This window comes from Cydia strobilella, chromosome 11 (genome assembly GCF_947568885.1).
Source record: "Cydia strobilella chromosome 11, ilCydStro3.1, whole genome shotgun sequence".
Lineage (NCBI taxonomy): Eukaryota > Metazoa > Arthropoda > Insecta > Lepidoptera > Tortricidae > Cydia > Cydia strobilella.
The window spans coordinates 9,579,464-9,599,385 of record NC_086051.1 but is presented as its reverse complement, the minus strand read 5'-3'; the positions used below and the strand labels follow the sequence as shown (position 1 = coordinate 9,599,385).

At 38.7% G+C, this 19,922-nt stretch overlaps 2 protein-coding genes across 2 annotated transcripts; both read right to left on the bottom strand.

Annotated features, from left to right (window-relative positions):
- Positions 1–1,158: 1,158 nt before the first annotated feature.
- On the bottom strand, positions 1,159–3,310 carry LOC134745505 (RNA exonuclease 5). Its single transcript, XM_063679550.1, has 2 exons — positions 3,135–3,310; positions 1,159–2,935 (listed from the first exon to the last, which is right to left on the bottom strand). The coding sequence occupies exons 1-2, from the start codon at positions 3,187–3,189 to the stop codon at positions 1,263–1,265; spliced, it is 1,728 nt and encodes a 575-aa protein (XP_063535620.1). The 5' UTR covers positions 3,190–3,310; the 3' UTR covers positions 1,159–1,262.
- Positions 3,311–12,784: 9,474 nt separating this feature from the next.
- On the bottom strand, positions 12,785–18,605 carry LOC134745504 (acyl-protein thioesterase 1). Its single transcript, XM_063679548.1, has 5 exons — positions 18,419–18,605; positions 18,302–18,333; positions 18,001–18,214; positions 17,527–17,700; positions 12,785–13,271 (listed from the first exon to the last, which is right to left on the bottom strand). Exons 1-5 carry the CDS (start codon positions 18,467–18,469, stop codon positions 13,080–13,082), a joined length of 663 nt encoding a protein of 220 aa, XP_063535618.1. The 5' UTR covers positions 18,470–18,605; the 3' UTR covers positions 12,785–13,079.
- Between the last annotated feature and the right edge of the window lie 1,317 nt (positions 18,606–19,922).

Genomic DNA, 19,922 nt, shown 5'->3' with positions numbered 1-19,922 from the left:
TTGACGCGTTTTTTTTATGTAGAAGGCCGTCTAAGTCGGTCAACCATCCATACAAAATTTCTTTAAATTTTCCTTATCAGAACACGATACCGAATATGCTCTTAAATGGATCCCCAGAATTTCTGTTACACTTGTCTTGTATTAACCACCGCTTTTTTTATTGTTATATTATAAGTTAAGTGTAAGAGTTAAGACATGTTAAAAATATGTATGGAATTTGTTTTTCGCTCCTAACTCTTATAATAACCCAAAAATCGAAAAAGTCTATATCCAGGGAGGAAAATGGGGACTTCGTTTGTATTTGTATGGAGAAGCGGTCGTCCACTATCATATGAAGGTCACTGAGGGCGATCTGCCAAACTTTCCTAAACATGTCAAACGAATAACAAAAGTGGATTGCTTCACTGAAATGCAACACAATACAGAACCACGAAGTGAGTTGCGGCATAAGGATAGTAGTCTACGCAAAGGTAGCAAAATCCCATGATGAAAATATCTAATTTTTTATCTCCTAATTATGTATTACTTATAGTGTTCCAAAAATATAAAGATTTTGAACTTGAAAGATGATAGGATAAAACCACTAGGTCAATCAATATACATTCTTGTTCCCATACTGGGTGTTTTATTCTACCTAATACCTATCTAATAATTTAGTTTACATTGAAGGCCCTTGTTACCTAAGTACTTTATAAATAGATACTAGGTATAAATGGGATAGATTGAGGGTGTATGTGTATGTATATTACGTATCTGTCTGTATACAGAGTGATTTTGAAATCGACACATTTCCTTTAAGGAACTAATACTAGAGTTAATTTGCAACATAAGTTTTAAGAAAATATATTTTTAAAATTGTTTTCTTATAGCGTTATTCATAAACACGTTACTGGCCTTAATTAGCTATGCATCGTTTGTCTTTATCTGCCATTTTGACTTATGTCACATGTAAGAAAGGGATAAAGCATAATTTAACTAAATCAAACCCATAAATTTTTATGAATAAGGAGGTTATTTTCTAACTTGCCATCAAAAAATGAAGGGCCATCATGTCAAAAGTAGTAGATGAAATAAACTCTAGTATTAGCTCCTTAAAGGAATATGTCCATTCAAAAGGTATCCTAGAAGAGCATTTTAAATAATAAAATTCTTCAAATGTTTTATACCAAATATGATATTTTGGTACATAGATACATGTTTCATTGACATAAATCAAATGTGTTCATTAGGCTTAATCTAACTATAATATCATATTAGGAAAGCTACAAACTACTTTTGATCTTTATCATAGCAAGTCCATTATCATCAGTGGTTCCACCAAACACAACGGCACACAGCGCTGCATGTGGCAGACTGTTCCACACGATTTGTATCCAGTTATCTATTTGCTCTATTTGTTTACTCTCATTTTCACTATCTATGTCTAGTTTCAAATGCGCCATAGAAAAGTTGTACTCCTTTACAGACTCTGCTAATGATGAAATCACTTCCTCAACCCCATCAACAGTTTTCAGTTTAACCCTTTTCGGTTTCACTTTTTTAAATTGTGAACTTAAACTTTCTTTAGCTTGGGTCAGGTATGTGTGATAATCACCTGTTATGTTGTCACAGCCAACAACTAGAGAAGTTTTCTTTTGCTCTATCATATGGTTGAAGATTGATAAAGCATATTCTTTTGCAATTGCCAATTTAAAATTCTCCTTGTATTTTTCCCTGTTGGTATGCACAGCATCTCCAAATTCTAAATGTTTACCAAGTTTAAGCTGTACTAGTTTGAGTGATGCCAGTGAGTCTTCTACAGAACAATGGCCATTCTTACCTGATTGGATATCTAGTTTCAACAATTCTCTTGCTAATGCTTTGAGCTTAGGTTTGCGAGTTCTTTCTCCAGTAAAATTAAAGATTACACTAGTATCTATTACATATGGATGCATCATCCTTAAAGCATGCAAATCTAAGTTTAAGGATTGTCCTACTAATATTGCATCTGCTGGCAACAGTTCTCTGATATCCTTTTGGACATCTTCAAGGCGCTTGGTCACATCACTCAATAGCTTCTTTGTTATCCCAGAGTATCTTGTTAAATAGTCTGTAATATCATTATATGGCTTTACAAGGGAATCATAGATCATATTGTGCTTTTCATCTACCAAGGACACTCGAGTCAGCTCAGAGCCTGCATTGGTAATGCACATTTCACAATCTAGACCAAACATGGGTGATTTATCTGTAACTGGCATATACTGATCTTTTGTCATGACATAATCTGAGTAAGCACTCTCCAGCTTGCCTTTTAAAGGAACTGGGTAAGATTCCTCTATCAGTTGCCATGCTGATAGCATTAGTTGTGTTCTTGGGAATTTATCTTCTGAACTGATTTCAAGTGGCTCATTGACTTCCCCTGTGATGGGAAACACTGCCCTCATCATAATCATCAAGTCTTTTCTTGCTTCTAGAGCCAAGTTCATACTTCCATACTTTTGAATCAGAATATCTTTTTCATTTTCTGATAGAGGAACTAATGCTAGTTCTTGCACCAGAGAGCCTCCATACACCGATGGTGTAAGGACTTCCACATAATCTTCAAATATTTTTTTAGTTTTAGGGAATTTATCTTGTAATTTATCCCAATGCTGCATAGAAATGCCCTCCAGAACGAGACATGTAGTTTGTTTGATATTATTGCATTTGTCAAGCACATACCACCGGGGTGGTTGCGCTAAGTTTAGATTCCCCAGCAATGAGTGCAGTAACACGTACTGTATATCAGTCAGGGTCAACGGGATTCTTTCACTACTAGGAGTACACAAGGAAGAGGTCTCACCTGAGGTTTTTAGCCTAAACTTAGGCATATGCTTTGGACGGGCCCGTTTATTATCATTTACGTCTACGGCGGAGTCACCGGTTCCATTTTCTTTTCTTAAAACATCTTGCTCTGAAAGGTTAGAAAAATCGTTTTAGTACATTTGCATATATTTCTTAAGCCTGTGATTACAATGTTTTAATGTACCTTGACACCAAGCTGAGTAGAAACCTTTTCAGTGACCTTTTAAACCGTTTTTGTGACATGTTTTTGTAAATTTTTTGCTGTTTAAGCGTCCTGAATAAATTTTATTCTATTCTATTCTACTTACGTTGGCTATTAACGTTGCCTTTACGTCGTTTTTTTGGGGTTGGACAGTCTACCATTTTTTAAGATATTGTTGTAAATTGCCTTCAGAATATATTTTGCTGTACTTTATTTTATACTAATTCGTAAGTAATCGTAAACAGAGAACACGACACGCGCCCAGGCTGTCAGTAGTGTCAGTGTCAACTGTACCACTGGCACTACCACATTCACATTACCACAGAACAGACTACATATTACTACAGATACATAGTATACAGTGTGTAAATTTAATACGGGCCAACATTTAAACGGTGGTTAGTATAGTACCTAAGAAATAGATTGAGATAGATTTTGCTTAGAAATACAATGAAAATTTCAACCATACAAAATAATTCGGCCCGCAATGTAATACACCGCACAAGTTACGGGATCGGGATACGAGCTTTTTACACGACTGCCCAAAAAAGGAGTGTATTGTTTTTAAAGTAACTGTCTACGCTTGTTGGCAGTTACTATAAAAGCTCGTATCTCGTAATGTCATGTCATCTTATGTTTCTTAATGTTTGCAGTAGGTACTTTTGGTTATTGCCGAAACCGAGCAGATTGCCGTGAGTGATTTGGCTGTGTTATGCAGATTAAAATAATAGATATTTAAGTGGAAGAATTAGACCAACTCGAGCGAGTTGGCTGCTTTTAACCGGTTTGAACACACATTTTATCGTTGATCGTTTTAAGAATTTTCTTATAAATCTGTGTAATGATTTGCTAAAAATTAGTCGCTTTAAGTGGAATGTAGTTCAAAAAATCTATTTTATGGTAGACTAGCTAACTCATTTCAGCAAAAAATGGCTTTGGTCGCATTCTGCATAACCAGGCCTCCTTCACTTGCTCAAAGCCACGCGCTATATGCCTACCGCTCGGCGTATCGTCGACGATATAATCGACAGAGGGCCGCCGAACGCCCGCCTGAGCGCTCGCACCGCACGTTTCCCGCGCTTACGCTTCGAAATACCGAAACCACGTAATTATTGTGCAGTAGATGGGTGTAAAAGTCAAAAAACAAAAGAAAATTTGTCGTTTTTTTAGGGTTCCTTACCCAAAGGGTAAAAACGGCACCCTATTACCAAAGATAGATATAACTCCGTAATAGATGGATACAGTCTAAGGAAAAAACGTGCCTCGAAAATCAAGAAAATTTGATTCTCGTTCAGAGGGCGCTACTAGTTTTGGCCTACAGTCGTATAGATGGCGTTGACGGTTTCGTTTGTTATTTAACAATTTTAACGCATATCAGTGAAAGAACATGGGTCAAAATCATAAAAATAATTAATGCAAATAAAAAAAATCATTTATCTATATTTAAATACATTCTATCGTATTTTTATAAATCTTCATTTTTAGTTTTAAAGTGTGTCGACAGATGGCAGTGAATTTACTGGGGTTACAAAATTTACTATGACAGTACCGCTCTAGTATAAGTTACTCTAGATGCTATTACTAAGACTCCGCTGCCGCTGTCCGTCTGTCACCAGGCTGTATCTCATGAACCGTGATAGCTAGACAGTTGAAATTTACACAGATGATGTATTTCTGTTGCCGCTATAACAACAAATACTAAAAAGTACGGAACCCTCGGTGGGCAAGTCCGACTCGCACTTGGCCGGTTTTTTCATTTCCGAGAGACGAAGAAAGGTGAGTAGTATTTTAAATCTATCTTTATGAATTTTGTCACTATTTATTTATTTGAACATAAGTAGATAAATCGTAAATTAAGGAGTTTTTTGAGTCAGGTATTATAAGTGTTGTTTTTAAATATTTGATTGACTAATATAAAATATACGTACAAACGAATGTTGCGAATCAACATTCGCAACATTCGTTTTATTACAATAATAACATAAGTAACAGTACAACCCTAGCGCATTCTTACGATGACGCGTTGGCACGTGGCTCGCACGGCGAGTAAGGCAGTCTCGGCTCTTTGTGCGCATACTTATGGTACATTTCTTCTCGTCCTGAGCAGCAGGTATTATTATTAAGATTTTGTAGGCTATTATAGAGTAGGTATTTTCGCTTTTGTATGGGAATGATGTATCTGTTACGTAGTAACTATTTATTAATCTGTGGCATAACTATGGTCAACTCGCGGTCGAACCGAACCGCGTCCTTGGTCCGGCCCGAGGCCTGTTCGATCGCGTGTGTGACCATGTGTGACGTACGGCGGTACGTCCGTTAAGGACACAGCTATAAGTGGGAGCGAGAAAGATATATTTTGTACGGTACGCCCGTCTGCAAGCAGCTAGATTTGGACGTAACAGAACTTACATGCGATTTTTGGTCGCGCGTCTAATATATAGTATAATAAACTACCACACAATATAAAGGAAGAAAAGACAGAACATCTATTTGTAAGAAAATTAAAAGAAACCCTTATTAACAAGAGCTATTACACTGTCGACGAATATTTAAATGATAAGTTTTAAGATGTAATAAGATTACAATTTAACATTTTTATTTGTATTATATAGGTATAAGTTAAGTAATATTGTTATGCCCTTGCAGGGCTCATGTTTGAAACCACTCATTGTTATTTGATACCCATATGTACGTACAACATGAATGCAAATAAAGAACTTGAACTTGAACATTGTACTCTGTCTTAGAGGATATAACCAAACGGAGACGCCATGTCTGTAATTGTCTGTACAAAACAGTCTGCCGATTTTTGCGGGGGAGGACCACGTCAAATGTATACGTAACGTAAAAACAGGCCAAGTGCGAGTCGGACTCGCGCACTAAGGGTTCCGTACCATTACGCAAAAAACGGCAAAAAATCACGTTTGTTTTGTCACGTGTCTTTAAAAAATCCGTAGGGGTCGGATCAAAAAAGTAATTAAGTCCGACTCACGCTTGACTGCACATTTCTAATAGGTTTTCCTGTGATTTATAGGTAAAGAGCTATTTTGTATAATTTTTTCAAAATTTTAGACCCAGTAGTTTCGGAGATAAAGAGGGGGGGGAGGGGGGGAATGGTAATTCTTTGGCCATTTTCTTAAATAACTTCTAAACTATTTATTTTAAAATTACAAAAAAAATATATTTGAGATTCTCTTAATGATCTCTTTCATTTGATACGTAACACGATATAGTTTGAAAAACTTTATTTTATTCTCATTTACCCCCCAAAAGGCGAGGCCCCCATGTTTAAAATTCATTTGTTTACGTTACATGTACAATAATAAATAATAATAATAATAATGTCCGTCTTTGGGTCACAAACATACATATGTGTACCAAATTTCAACTTAATTGGTCCAGTAGTTTCGGAGAAAATAGGCTGTGACAGACGGACAGACAGACAGATGCACGAGTGATCCTATAAGGGTTCCGTTTTTTCTTTTTGAGTTACGGAACCCTAAAAATGTGAGACTGTGACAAGGACAAACAATAACAGCGCTTTCTCTGCTACTCCTACTGAAAGATACATAAGACTATCCCGTTCGGTCATTTCCCCCCACCCCTCGTGACTGATCCAGTCTCGATCCAGTTATACTAAATTCATGACAGAGAGTGACTAAAATAGCAAGACAATTTCGTAAGTTTCCGTGAAAATACGATGGAAAATAATTGTGCACTACATCAGTAATTCTGTACACGGTCGTAAACGACTAAGTTTGCAGTGCTTGGCAGTCTTATCGCTTACAAAGCTTGCTAGTTTCCAGGTATTTCCAATGCCGGTGGCCGGTATAATGATATCAAGGTACTGTCTTCCGAGACTCGCGAACCACGTGACTGACACAAGCCTACGTCATCGTGAACCTGTGAACAGCATGATGACGTAGGCTTGTGTCAGTCACGTGGTTCGCGAGGCTCGGAAGAGAGTAGCAGGCGGAGTATATTAAATATTATAATGGGGTCCATATTGGGTCCACTTTATGCAGAAAGCAAGCCGCTTTGCCCAGTGATACTAGGGACCAATCTGAATGATTTCATCCGAGGAAACACAAATTTCGTCCACTAGAATTCAAGATGGCGGACCTTTTCCAAAATGGCGGCTGCAAAATTTAAAAAAATTGTAGACACAAAACGGGTGCACCGATTTTAGTGATTGATATATCAATCAATTCGTATTGACACCTGAAATAGGAAAAAAAAATACCATTTAATAAATTAAAGATGGTGGCCGAATATTAAAAAAAAATATGTTTTTTTTTTGTTTTTTTCCTTCTACTGAAAAAAAACTAAATGTTCTATAGTATGGTTACATATTCTTTCATTTAAATGAAACCTGATAATATTAGCTACAAAATAGAATAAAAAACTTGACAATCCGTTAAGTAGTTTTTTAACTATACGCATTACAAAAAGCGCGTAACTCCCGTCCGGAACGGCCCCCTCGCGTCAAAACTGACAACTTTGATGATATTTCTTTATATTTAAAGGTAAATAAATGTATTGCCGCTTATTATTTGTGACGTTCCACGGAAAAAGAAACCTTATGGAGGCTGGCGCTTACGTCGCATAGCACCGCGATAGTATTGGAGCGGCGTTAATAGCTTAAGCGCCAACCGCCATAAGGTACCTTTACCCGTGGGACGTCACATTTACTCCTCTTTATCATCTTCGTCCGATGTGGTTTGAACTGTAAAAAAAAAGAAAATTCATATGAAATCAGAACAAAATATACCTACGTAATGTAATTAAACTGAATTATATAGAAATGAACTACGCCAAACTGTCCCGCCCCTCCAGTACTATTTCAATGTGTGTAGTATCAATGAGGATATAATAAGATAAAGCGGTACTGTCATAGTAAATTTTGTAACCACTTTAAATTCACTGCCATCTATCGACATACTTTGAAACTAAAAATGAAGATTTATAAAAATACGTTAAAATTAATTAAATATGGATACGTTTTTTTATTTGCATTAATTATTTTTATATGATTTTGACCCATGTTCTTTCACTGGTATGCGTTAAAATTATAAATAACAAACGAAACAGTCAACGCCCTCTATACGAGAGTAGGCCAAAACTAGTGGCGCCATCTGATCGAGAATAACATTTTTTGGTTTTCGAGGCACGTTTTTTCCTTAGACTGTATCCATCTATTAAGGAGTTATATCTATCTTTGGTAGTATTGAGGTTTCATGAAGTGCCTGAACAGTATATAGCATTAATTCAGGATATGTATACCAATGTCATCACCCAGATAGTTTGTCCAGCTGGAACCTGTGAAAAGTTTGAAATAAGCAACGGAGTGCATCAAGGGTCAATATTAAGCCCGTTATTATTTAACGTCACCATAGATTACCTAACAAGGGCTCACCAAAAACCAGTGCCATGGAACATATTATATGCTGATGACGTCGCCCTAATATCAGATAATGTCGAAGACCTCCAAAAACAACTAAATATTCGGACTAAATCATTAGACGAAAATGGTTTGAGAGTAAGCCGTAAGAAAACAGAACACATGTCATGTTTGTTTGACGGTACAACAGATCCCAACTCAATCAAGCTCTACATAAATGATGTCCCACTGCCTACAGTGAGAGAACTTAAATACTTAGGGTCAATAATCAGCAACGATGGTAAAATTGATAGACGTAACTCATAGAACCATAGTAGGCATGATGAAGTGGAGGCAGTTGACCGGTGTTGTGTGATAATGATAACAGAATGCCTTTAAAAATAAAGGGTAAATTATATAAAACCGCAGTGCGACCCGCCATACTTTATGGAACCGAATGCTGGGCATCACCAAAACAACACGTTCAAAAACTGAATATAACAGGGATGCGCATACTTCGCTGGTCAGCTGGAGTCACCCGGAGGGATAGGATCCGTAACGAATACGTGAGAGGCAGTTTTAAAATCGCTTCTATTGAAGAAAAGCTGAAGGAAAAGCGACTACGCTGGTATGGTCACGTACTCAGGCGGTCTTCAGATCACATGCAATGCCCTTATTCTTGATGATGCCTCTGTGCCATTGCCACCCTCTTGGGGTTGGAAGTCTTCTAATGAAAGTTGGGAACCGCAATGGTCTGAAGCCAGGGAGATAGGGCATGAATTATCATACCTGGACCATTGCGGTTGTAAAAAAGGTTACGAAACAATGCGCTGCACGTGTCGGAGGGTGGGTCTACCCTGCACAGTGCAATGCAGAATGCAGCACATGCAAAGGCAACTGCAAAAACGAAAGGTACTTATAGATAAACTACGCCAAACTGTCCCGCCCCTCCATTACTATTTCAATACTACACACATTTGAAATAGTAATGGAGGGGAGTGACAGTTTGGCGTAGTTCATTTCTATATATTCAATTTTATTATATTAGGTAGGTATATTTTGTTCTGATTTCATATGAATTTTCTTTTTTTTACAGTTCAACCACATCGGACCAAGATGATAAAGAGGAGTAAATGTGACGTCCCACGGGTAAAGGTACCTTATGGCGGTTGGCGCTTAAGCTATTATTAACGCCGCTCCAATACTATCGCGGTGCTATGCGACGTAAGCGCCAGCCTCTATAAGGTTCCTTTTTCCGTGGAACGTCACAAATAATAAGCGACAATACATTTATTTATAGCTCAGTAAATATGTATTATTTTCTTTTTTTATAATATCATGAAATATCATGAAAGTTGTCAGTTTTGATGCGAGGGGGCCGTTTCGGACGGCTGTTACGCGCTTTTTGTAATGCGTATAGTTAAAAAACTACTCAACGGATTGTCAAGTTTTTTATTTTATTTTGTAGCTAATATTATCAGGTTTCATTTAAATGAAAGAATATGTGACCATACTATAGAACATTTAGTTTTTTTCAGTAGAAGGAAAAAAACAAAAAAAAACAATTTTTTTAATATTCGGCCGCCATCTTTAATTTCTTAAATGGTATATTTTTTCCGATAACAGGTGTCAATACGAATTGATTGATATATCAATCACTAAAATCGGTGCACCCGTTTTGTGTCTACAATTTTTTTAAATTTTGCAGCCGCCATTTTGGAAAAGGTCCGCCATCTTGAATTCTAGTGGATGAAATTTGTGTTTCCTCGGATGAAATCATTCAGATTGGTCCCTAGTATCACTGGGCAAAGCGGTTTGCTTTCTGCATCAAGTGCAGCTTTCGATGAAAATATCGCCGTAACCGCTAGTACTATTATGGACTAGGTACACGAGGCGGGCGTATAGTAGCATCAGGGTACAGTATAATGATGTATATCGTATCCTGATACAAAAGCCTAGATACTGTAGTGCATCAGACATGTTTGCGACGGCCAGAGTACCTGACTTCTTCGCGATTCTCAGAGCCAGAGTAGCCTCCTTTTGGGAAGCTATTAGAAGTTCCAAAAACGAAATTCTGAGGACGATAAGTGAGAACCCAAATAGTTATGTTTTTAGGCATTGGCTATCTGTTCATCAGAATGAGAACCGGAAATAACAATATTGAGTATTGAATTATATTTAATACTCAATATTTTTATTTTTATTTTCGTTAGTTTAGCTAGTTTATAGTTAGTTATTAAGAAGTGTATGGGTTTTTTTTAATGCCTGCAATAAAACATTTTATTATTATTATTATTATATCTTTGATACGCATAACAACTTGTGTCATGATCATCATTACGCATACAAATCAAATGCCAAAGCAAAGCAAATTTTTAGCCATAATATTTGATGCTATACTTTGCAATTGTCATACACTTTTTGATCATATACATTTTAATTATCATGAATTCATCATCATATCATCATCATCATCATCATCATATCATTTATTCATAAAAACAATTTTACATTGTGTTTGGATGAATTAAATGTCATTCAAACTAAAAGCATATTTATCGATACTTATAATCATAAGCAATTTCACATATTCCAAATAATATTATTATATCTCTCTTTCAGCTACCATCGTGACATGGTTTGGCCAAAACTATGTTTGGGGAACTTCAACTTTACCACCTAAGTTTGACGATAAAATCTGGAGCACGAAAAAAACCTTTTCCCTAATCTCCGTCCAAACCCTTAATTCGACGAAGCTCCTATTTCTGCGTAGTTTGTGTCCTTTGGACATGTAAAGAAACCTAACGAACCTAACCTACCTACTATTTATATATATATAAAAATATAAAACCGTTACTCCTACTGGAGGGGGCTCCTCTGCTTTGATCTTCTCTTTTATACGGTCTTTGTGTGGTTATAATTATGACTAAAGTAATATTTGCTTCATGGCCTTCATGGGTTCCTCACAAACATACATATTTATTATTCATGCTTTGTAACATTTATGAAAAAACATATTATGACCACTAAATATATGACTATTTTATGTCTATATTAATAGTATGCAATGCACTGCAATACTTCGAACGAAAAACCATTATGGATATCAAGCATATGACTTAAAATTTTATGCGAATTAAATTAATGACTAAAAAATTATGACATAACTCATTTATGACAAAAACCCAGTTATACACAGGAATAATTCTGACTAAAGATATTTATGACTTACAATTTTATGCATAAAGTGTTATGACAATTAAAAATATGACAGTAAGTTATTATGCGACCAGAGGGAGCCCCATTATAATGGTATAAAGCACCCAGGCCCGGATAAAGCAAGGATGTTGCGGATGCCGATTTTTTGACATCCGCGCACGCGGATGCGGATAATTAAAGGCTCACAGCCGCGGAAGTGGATGTCAAGATTAGGTACATAAAAAACGTCGAATATAAAGAGCCCTCCACACTCGTGCGCGAATCGCGTCGCGAAGCCGCGTAGTCTGGAGCGGGCTTAACACCCTTCGCCCTACAACCGCATTACTATAGTAAAGTCCAAATAAAACAAACTCATCACTTCTTGTCGCTGTCCGTCATAGGCTAGTGCTCGATCGACGAATCACAAAAACGTAACGAGATTCCTATTGGCTAATGTCGAAATTACCGCCGGTCCGGGCCGGTTGTCGGAATTATTTACGCCGCCGCTAAGACGTTCCTGTACCGACCAGTTCCACATCCGCATTAAGCTACGCATCGATTTTATGCGGATGTTAAAAATAATGCGAAGTTCAATATGATGTGCCAGGTCACATTATCAAAACTTAGTAGAGTGGACCACGGAGTGGACAATGGAACATGTCTTTGGTGCTGCAAAAAATATAATATAAGTAACGTTCTATTCTAGAGCCCAATCTGCTTATGAACATTCAACTTCATTTTATTGAATTTCCAGACAAAAGAAACAGCCTTATCCATTAGGAATGTAGGTGAAAAATTCCCCTAACAGCGGTTAAACGTCATTATGACGCCATAATTACGTCAATATGACGTCGCTGACGTCATTTTGCTACCTGGGTCACTAACAAAATCTTGGAAAGGTGTACGCACTACGCGTACAGCTACATAAAATACTAAATTGCAAGAAGGTTTTGGATCCGGTTGTCTTTAAATATAAGTAAAGTGCCACATATTTTAATATAGCCACCTGACCTTCCAACCTAGAGAGGGAACTAGGCCTTATTGGTTGGGGCTCTTCATGAAACTCGGTTTGGAGCGAGCTGAGGTTGGAAACCGCCACCTCCGTTTTGACACTTTTGAATATAGCAAGCCTTTTACCATTTGAATACTAAATAGATTTCAAAGAAAAAACATTCATGTAGATGTAATCCTCGAACTTTATTTTGTACTAACTTCACGTAACTCAAAAATATCTAATTATAAGTACTCATAGATATAATATACATACTATATTTGGTAAGTCGCGTCGAAGACCGCCATACTTCGTTTAGTTTAGACTAGACCAATTGGATCTCGATTAGTGGATTTATGAATTTGCTAATACATTTGGGTACATGCTATTTCATTTTTTGTAGGTAAATTTTATTTCATAAGGATAAAAATAATCAACTTTTTTGAAGCGGATCTTTCGAAATATAGTATACTTAGTATTGTTTATTTAGAGGCAGGTATCGTCCTTTCAATGAATGCCCGCATGTCTTTAAGTTCGGTCTCTGATGACGAGTGTGTCAGTCCCTGATATGTGGTGAACTCGATGTTCTTCATGAAGGTCTTGAGGAAGGAGGCGGTCATTTGACCCCACTTGAAGGGGACTACTGGGTCGCAGTCACCGTGGGCTTGGAATATCTGAAATAACAATGTAAGTATTCAACGCTCGGGCACAGTGTAAAAAGTATACAGTGGACCGACGCCTTTGACGTGTACGGAGCTAGAGTTAAACCAAGAAAAGTCTGCAACGATCAAGTGCAAGTGTTATTTTTACGTCATAATTTCATAGAAGTTTGACGTTTAAAATAACGCACTAGTTGCACTGCGTGTGCTATCAAAATCGTTGCAGACTTTTCTTGGTCTAACTCTAGTAACAATGGCGAATGTATGCAGCTCGGGTGCGCGCGGTACACCCCTCGCCCCTCGCACCGCACCCCGCACTATGGAAGGTAGACGAAAGGAAATGAATCTTCATGTATCAAAAAGTGAACGTAAAAAACAAGACGGCGTCACCATACACTGAAGTACCTAGACCATATACCTAGTATTTTATATATATGTGCACCCGTGCGATCGTGAAGGACAGAACATACGCAATGCGACAAAAATAAAAACACGTTTTAACATTCCTGACAACATACCAGAAACAACCTACGTAATTTGGTCGGGTTATTTGCTGCCCCTCCCCCATTTCATCTCTACATTATTATACCTCTATGGTTCATGTCATAGAGTCTCCTATATATTACAATACTCTTTGGTCTCAGAGCCTACCTAGCGCCACCGGAGAGATTAGGAACTATTATTTACAGCTGAAAGCTGGTCACTATGGAAGGTATAGAAAGGACGACAATCTCTTAGCTTTCAGCTGTAAATAATAATAATGATAATAGGCCCGCAGGGCAGCTTGTGGCGAGCTGTTGGGGAGTAACGACCCCACGGACCCGAGTGCTCCCGAGAGTCGGTCAGGGTCTCCGTCTCCGGCGTGTCTTTGTCGGTCGGAGTGGACCCCAAGGGGACCCGCAGGACTCTCAGCTCTGGCTTGCCTTCATTGGCTGTCCAGAGAGGAGTCGCTAGAGCTATATGCTCCAGGGGTGGAAGTGAAAGATGCATAAGACGCGAGTTGGCACAGTGGCTGCTAACAGCCACTGGGTAGAAAGCGGCGCACACCTCTCGACACCCCTGAGCCGCTCACACCGGTGTTGCTCCTGGTCGTCATCACGACGGCAGTTTCAGGGGCCCATCTAGTCAGCGGCGAGTCACCGCCTGCCTCGATATCGTGTACAGACATTGTTATGGCAGGTGTCCGGACCTCTCAGCAATAGCCCAATCTTTTGACCAGCCAAACTTCAACACCATAACCGGCACTCTTTTCCACTGTGTTTATAATAGCCCCTACGCCTGTTGGAACCGATTTACAGGTATCTATTTGTACCCGTGAATGGGTTCTAGCAGGTGTATTACATAACAGCAAACTTCTCCAAAGGGCCTCTACGTGTTGGATCTGTATCCCCACGGACGCCTATCAAATGACCGGGATGTATATACCCGTGAGTTTATATGAGATACAAATAATAATAATAGTAGTAATAATAATAGTTCCTAATCTCTCCGGTGGTGCTAATTAGGCTCTGGGACATAAGTATAACATAAACCATATAAGGAAACAAATAACCCGACCAAATTACGTAGGTTGTTTTTGGCAGTATTTCGGTGTATGGTGGCTCCGCCTAATTACTGTTTTTTGATGGACACTTTTCATACATAGAGATTGGGCTCCTTTATATTCTCCATGCTGGTCACTTTTGCAACAATTCTGCCATAAGAGATTGACATCCTTTCTATACCATCCATACCCCGCACGATTACCCTGTCTTTTCGATTCGTCAAATGACTGTGACTCGGCTATACAAGTATACAGGATAGATTTCGTTCCACACTTTCAAACTTTCCTGAGAAGTGATGCTTTATATATCGGCATTTTTCCAAAGGGTTAAGGTCACGTTGTATAGCTACATAAACTAACACATTTGCATAATTAATAATTCAATACGCCAGGTCTTAGGTCTTGGTTGACTGCACTAACTTGGCCTTGGAGGCAAGTGCATTTGAATGCGTACAATAGAATTTCAATAACTAGGTACGTAAAAATTAAGTCAGGTCCCCACAGAAAACCAGCGCCACGGTTTGCCGCGGCATTATGCTGAGTGGGGATCCTATTTAGCGTCCAAATGTTTTTTTATGTTTGCATGCCTTTCTTTTTTATTACAAGCTTTTATTTAACTTGCAATGTACCTATGTAAGTAAGTATGTATGTAATTATGTTTGTACAGTCGCCATCAGATATATCGGAGCGGCCGACGTACGCCTCTATTGTCAAGGCGTTAAGTGCGTGTTCAGATATTTGTGAGCACCTTGGTCGCTCCGATATATCTGATGGCCACTCTACGGGTCAAATCTTGCAAGTTAAGTTTGACCTACTTCCCAGTTTCCGATGAAGTTGAATATTTGCATACATATGTAAATCAGGTGACAATGTAATATTATGGTACCATCGAGCTGATCAATTAAATTTTAATTTTAATTAACATCCCAAAAATGGAATTTTAAGCCTAAAAATAATAATGACATTGCCGTAATTAACTACTAAACACCTAAAAGATTAATTAGGTACTTAATTAAAATGCCATACAAAGATTTCAACATTATTTCGTTAATTATCTCAATTTCACCCCGCTTTTTACTTTCTTAAGGGATGATTTTCGGGATAAAAACTATCCTATGTCCTTTTTAGGGACTCAAATTATCTCTATGCCAAATTTCATCTAAATCGATTCAGCGGTTTAAGCGTGAAGAGGGAACACACAGACAGACAGACAGACAGACTTTCGAGTTGTCTTCTGGCAATGCAGAAGGATGATTGGTAAGAGGTGGGGACTCAACCCAAAAATTACTCTCTGGCTCTATAAGACAATAATCCGCCCCTTACTCTGTTACGGTGCTCTGGTTTGGTGGCCAAGAACAAACCTAGGCAACGTACAAGACAAGCTACAAAGACTCCAAAGGCTCGCATGCGCGGCCACCACTGGCTGTACGAGGTCCACACCGACTGCAGCCATGGAGGTCATGTTAAGCCTTCCACCGCTGCACCTACACATACAACATCATAGGAGCTCTTCACACAACTTGCCTGGATAAGGTATATGACGAATTTCCAGTGCTCAATTCGGGCACGGATCGGATTCATAAACAAGCTATCTTCGACAAAAGGTACAAAATACAGTTATACAAGGACGACAATTACGAAGGACTCAATCCTCGGGAGCTCAGAATCTTCACTGATGGGTCCAAAACAGACAGCGGATCGGGCTCTGGAACCTTCTCAGAAGACCTGAACATATCAATCACCACTCTGCTAGGAGCCCATAACTCGGTATTCCAAGCTGAGTGCATGGGCATCCCAAATGCGGCGGCTGCCATCACTGCAAGGAAGGTAGTAGGATCCTCCATCCGCATACTCTCCGACAGTAGAGCCGTCTTGATGGCTCTAAAAAGCCATATAGTCACATCCAAACTTATACACGAATGCCACAAACGACTAATGGAGGTATGTCATAACAATAAGATCACCCTACAATGGATCAAAGGATACAGCGGATCCCGGGGTAACGACGCTGCGGACGAGCTTGCCAGGCAAGGATCGAGTGCGGGAGCGATTGGCCCAGAACCGATCCTCCCGATACCGTTTAGCAAGGTACGCTCAATGCTGCCGGCACGTACAGGGAAACTACACACAGAACATTGGCTAAACCAGACTGGATGCAGACAGGCCAAACAAGCCATGCCTGGCATCATCGGAAAGCTCACAAGGGTGCTCCTTTAATTAGGAAAGACCCGACTGAGCATGGTAAACAGTGTCATAACAGGTCATGGACTATTTGACAAACATCTTTTTATAACAGGTGTCACAGACAGCCGATGCAGAGGATGCATGGAGACAGAAGAAACAGCCTCTCACATGGTGCTGGAGTGCAGCGGAGTGGCCCCATACAGGGCAAAACATCTCGGATCCCCGAGGTTCTACTCAACATCAAAGGTTTGATAGGTTTCCTCGAGGAGCTGGGCTGGCAGGACTAGCCCACCCCCATGTCACGCAAAATAGGCGCCAGTCATCGAGTTGCGGAAAATCGCCCGAACTACAATACAATACACCACAATACTATACAGACTTTCGCATTTATAATATTAGTATGGATTATCATGTATAGGACACAGAACTAGACTAGCTGGTTGCCCATAGTAAAACACACAATATAATATTTTCAATCAGAAACTGTTTCACTATGAATCTATGGCTAGAGCCTCTGTGACTAAGATAATAAAAAAATCATACCGGTAAGTCCAAAGGAGCCTTGACTGCATCAGGGAAGTAAGCATGTCTCGGAAGCCAGCAAGACAGAGAGATAACTCCCGCCAGTGGTTCAGGGTAAGTCAGGGCGGAATGTAAAGCTAAAGCTCCACCTTGGGAGAATCCACCGAGTAGCACCCGGTTTGCAGGAATGCCAGCCTAAAAATAGTATTTATTATTAAATGTGTCTTTAATCAATAAGTTAAGATTTAGGCAGTTCATGTTAAATACAATAACATGTAGTAATGTTGTTATTAATTTAGTCATCTTTGTATCAGCATTATAAACATTTCATTGGAGTATGTAACAATTTTCAGGATTCATTGTTTAATTCCATAGTCTTTTAGCACACGCAAAAACACTTTTTAACAAGTTATTTTACCATAAAAACCGAAAAATTAAATAAACTATTAGTAAAAGAAAAATCTTTTGTGTAATTCGACTTTCTATAGTACTTACTTTAATCTCATCCAAAATCAAACCATGAATTAGGCCTGTAGCCCTCATGATTCCATCTTCATCTTCAGGGGCAGTTGCGTCCAGCGTTCGCAGGTCGAACCACGATGGCATCCGGAACCCAGCGTTCAGCGTCACTGGGATCGTGGCAGCCGTTGGGCAAATTACTTTTACGTGAGGCCCCCTTATTGCGGCAATCGTGCTCGCCCATCCGTGGCTAAAAAGTACTTTCCGATTATCTCTTTTTATTCACGAAACTTGATCTACGGTATAATATCAAATCATTAAACAAATAAATACTAACCCAGTATCACCAAGTCCGTGTAAAAAAATAAGCTGAAACATAACATACCATAAAAACAGGACTTTAATCTCGCTAATTTTATCTCATATCACTAAAGTAGAATTTCATGGGACTTACGGAAGCTGTCTGTTTTGCAGTTGCTGCAATAATCACAGGATTCGGTTCCATTTCGTAATGAAATTATTGAATTTGTGATAATCAATACAGTTTTCCGCTACTGCAAGTACTTCAGACTAGTCTAGCTAGCTAGACAGCGGCTAGCGGAGGTGCGCTGTGAACTCTGTCTGAAGAGTGAAGCTGCTTACTTTTACTTACAGTGCTTTACTGTCACTGCCACAGACAATAGGAATTAGGAACTGTCAGTTTTGACTTTCATTTATTTTGTAGTCCATATAATAATAATAGCTGCGGCGCAGCGGTTCAAAGAGCACAGATTGAATAGGATGCCCAAAAATTGCCATTTAGGGGAAGTAATTTGTGTATAAGCGAATTTTGGCACAATTATAGAGAATGGTGTATTAAACAATATATGTAACTCCGTTAATCGAAATGTTAACTTCGTTAATTAATAATTAACGAGTTAATGCCCAGCTATGGTAAATATGTAGCTGCACCCACCGGGTAAAATTGTATTGATTCTCACTGTCCTTGTCTAACATCAACATGTACACATACAATTTATGGCTATTAATATAAAATAAAAAATATCAAAAAATACATACTAAAAGTACTGATGGATGGGGGTGGCGCTAATGGGTAGGAGGGTTTAAAAGTCCCTTTTTTTAGTTTTTAGTTAATAACTCTTAAACGGTAGCGCATAGCAAAAAATGTTCTTCTACATAAGTAATCTACATAAAATTGCCTACGAGAAAGATCCCGTACAATTTATCGCTAGGATCAATATTCAGAGAGATATTAACGCGGGAAAGTTAATTATAATCAATTCTAGTCCGAGCAATTTTCGTAAATAACTCCTAAACGGTGGCCTATAGCTAAAGAAATTCGTATAAATAAATAATCTACATAAATTTTTTTGCAAAAAACATTTGGAACACTTTTCTCTAGGCTCAATATTTAAAAAGAAAGGAAGCAAGTTAATTACAATCAATTCAAAGGTCACTTTTTTAATTTTTCGTAAACGGTGGCCTATTGAACTAAGAAAAAATAATATAGAGTATAGTTCGCTAATCAGCGAAATCGACTTCACACTGTTCGCGTTCGCGGCTTCGCGTCGCGTAGTCTGTAGTATATTTTAAGGTTCCTACACACTCATGCGCGAATCACGGCGCGAAGCCGCGAAACCTTTACAAATACCTTAAGTCGCTCCAGACTACGCAGCGCGAAGCCGCGAACGCGAGTGTCGAGTCGATTTCGCTGATTAGCGAACTAGACTCCACACTCACGTTCGCGCTCGAGTGTGGAGGGCCCTTTACAGACTAACATATATTATATATGCATTTTATAGACTTAAAAACTAAACAACGGTGGTGGATTTATGGCTTAGGTTTATGGTGGGCTACAAATCTACTCGTTGCGTATGTTCTGTCTGTCCCTCACGGGTGCACGCGGTAGGCCACTTCTATAGGATCCTACATTCTATGATCTTCAATGAATGTTGCTA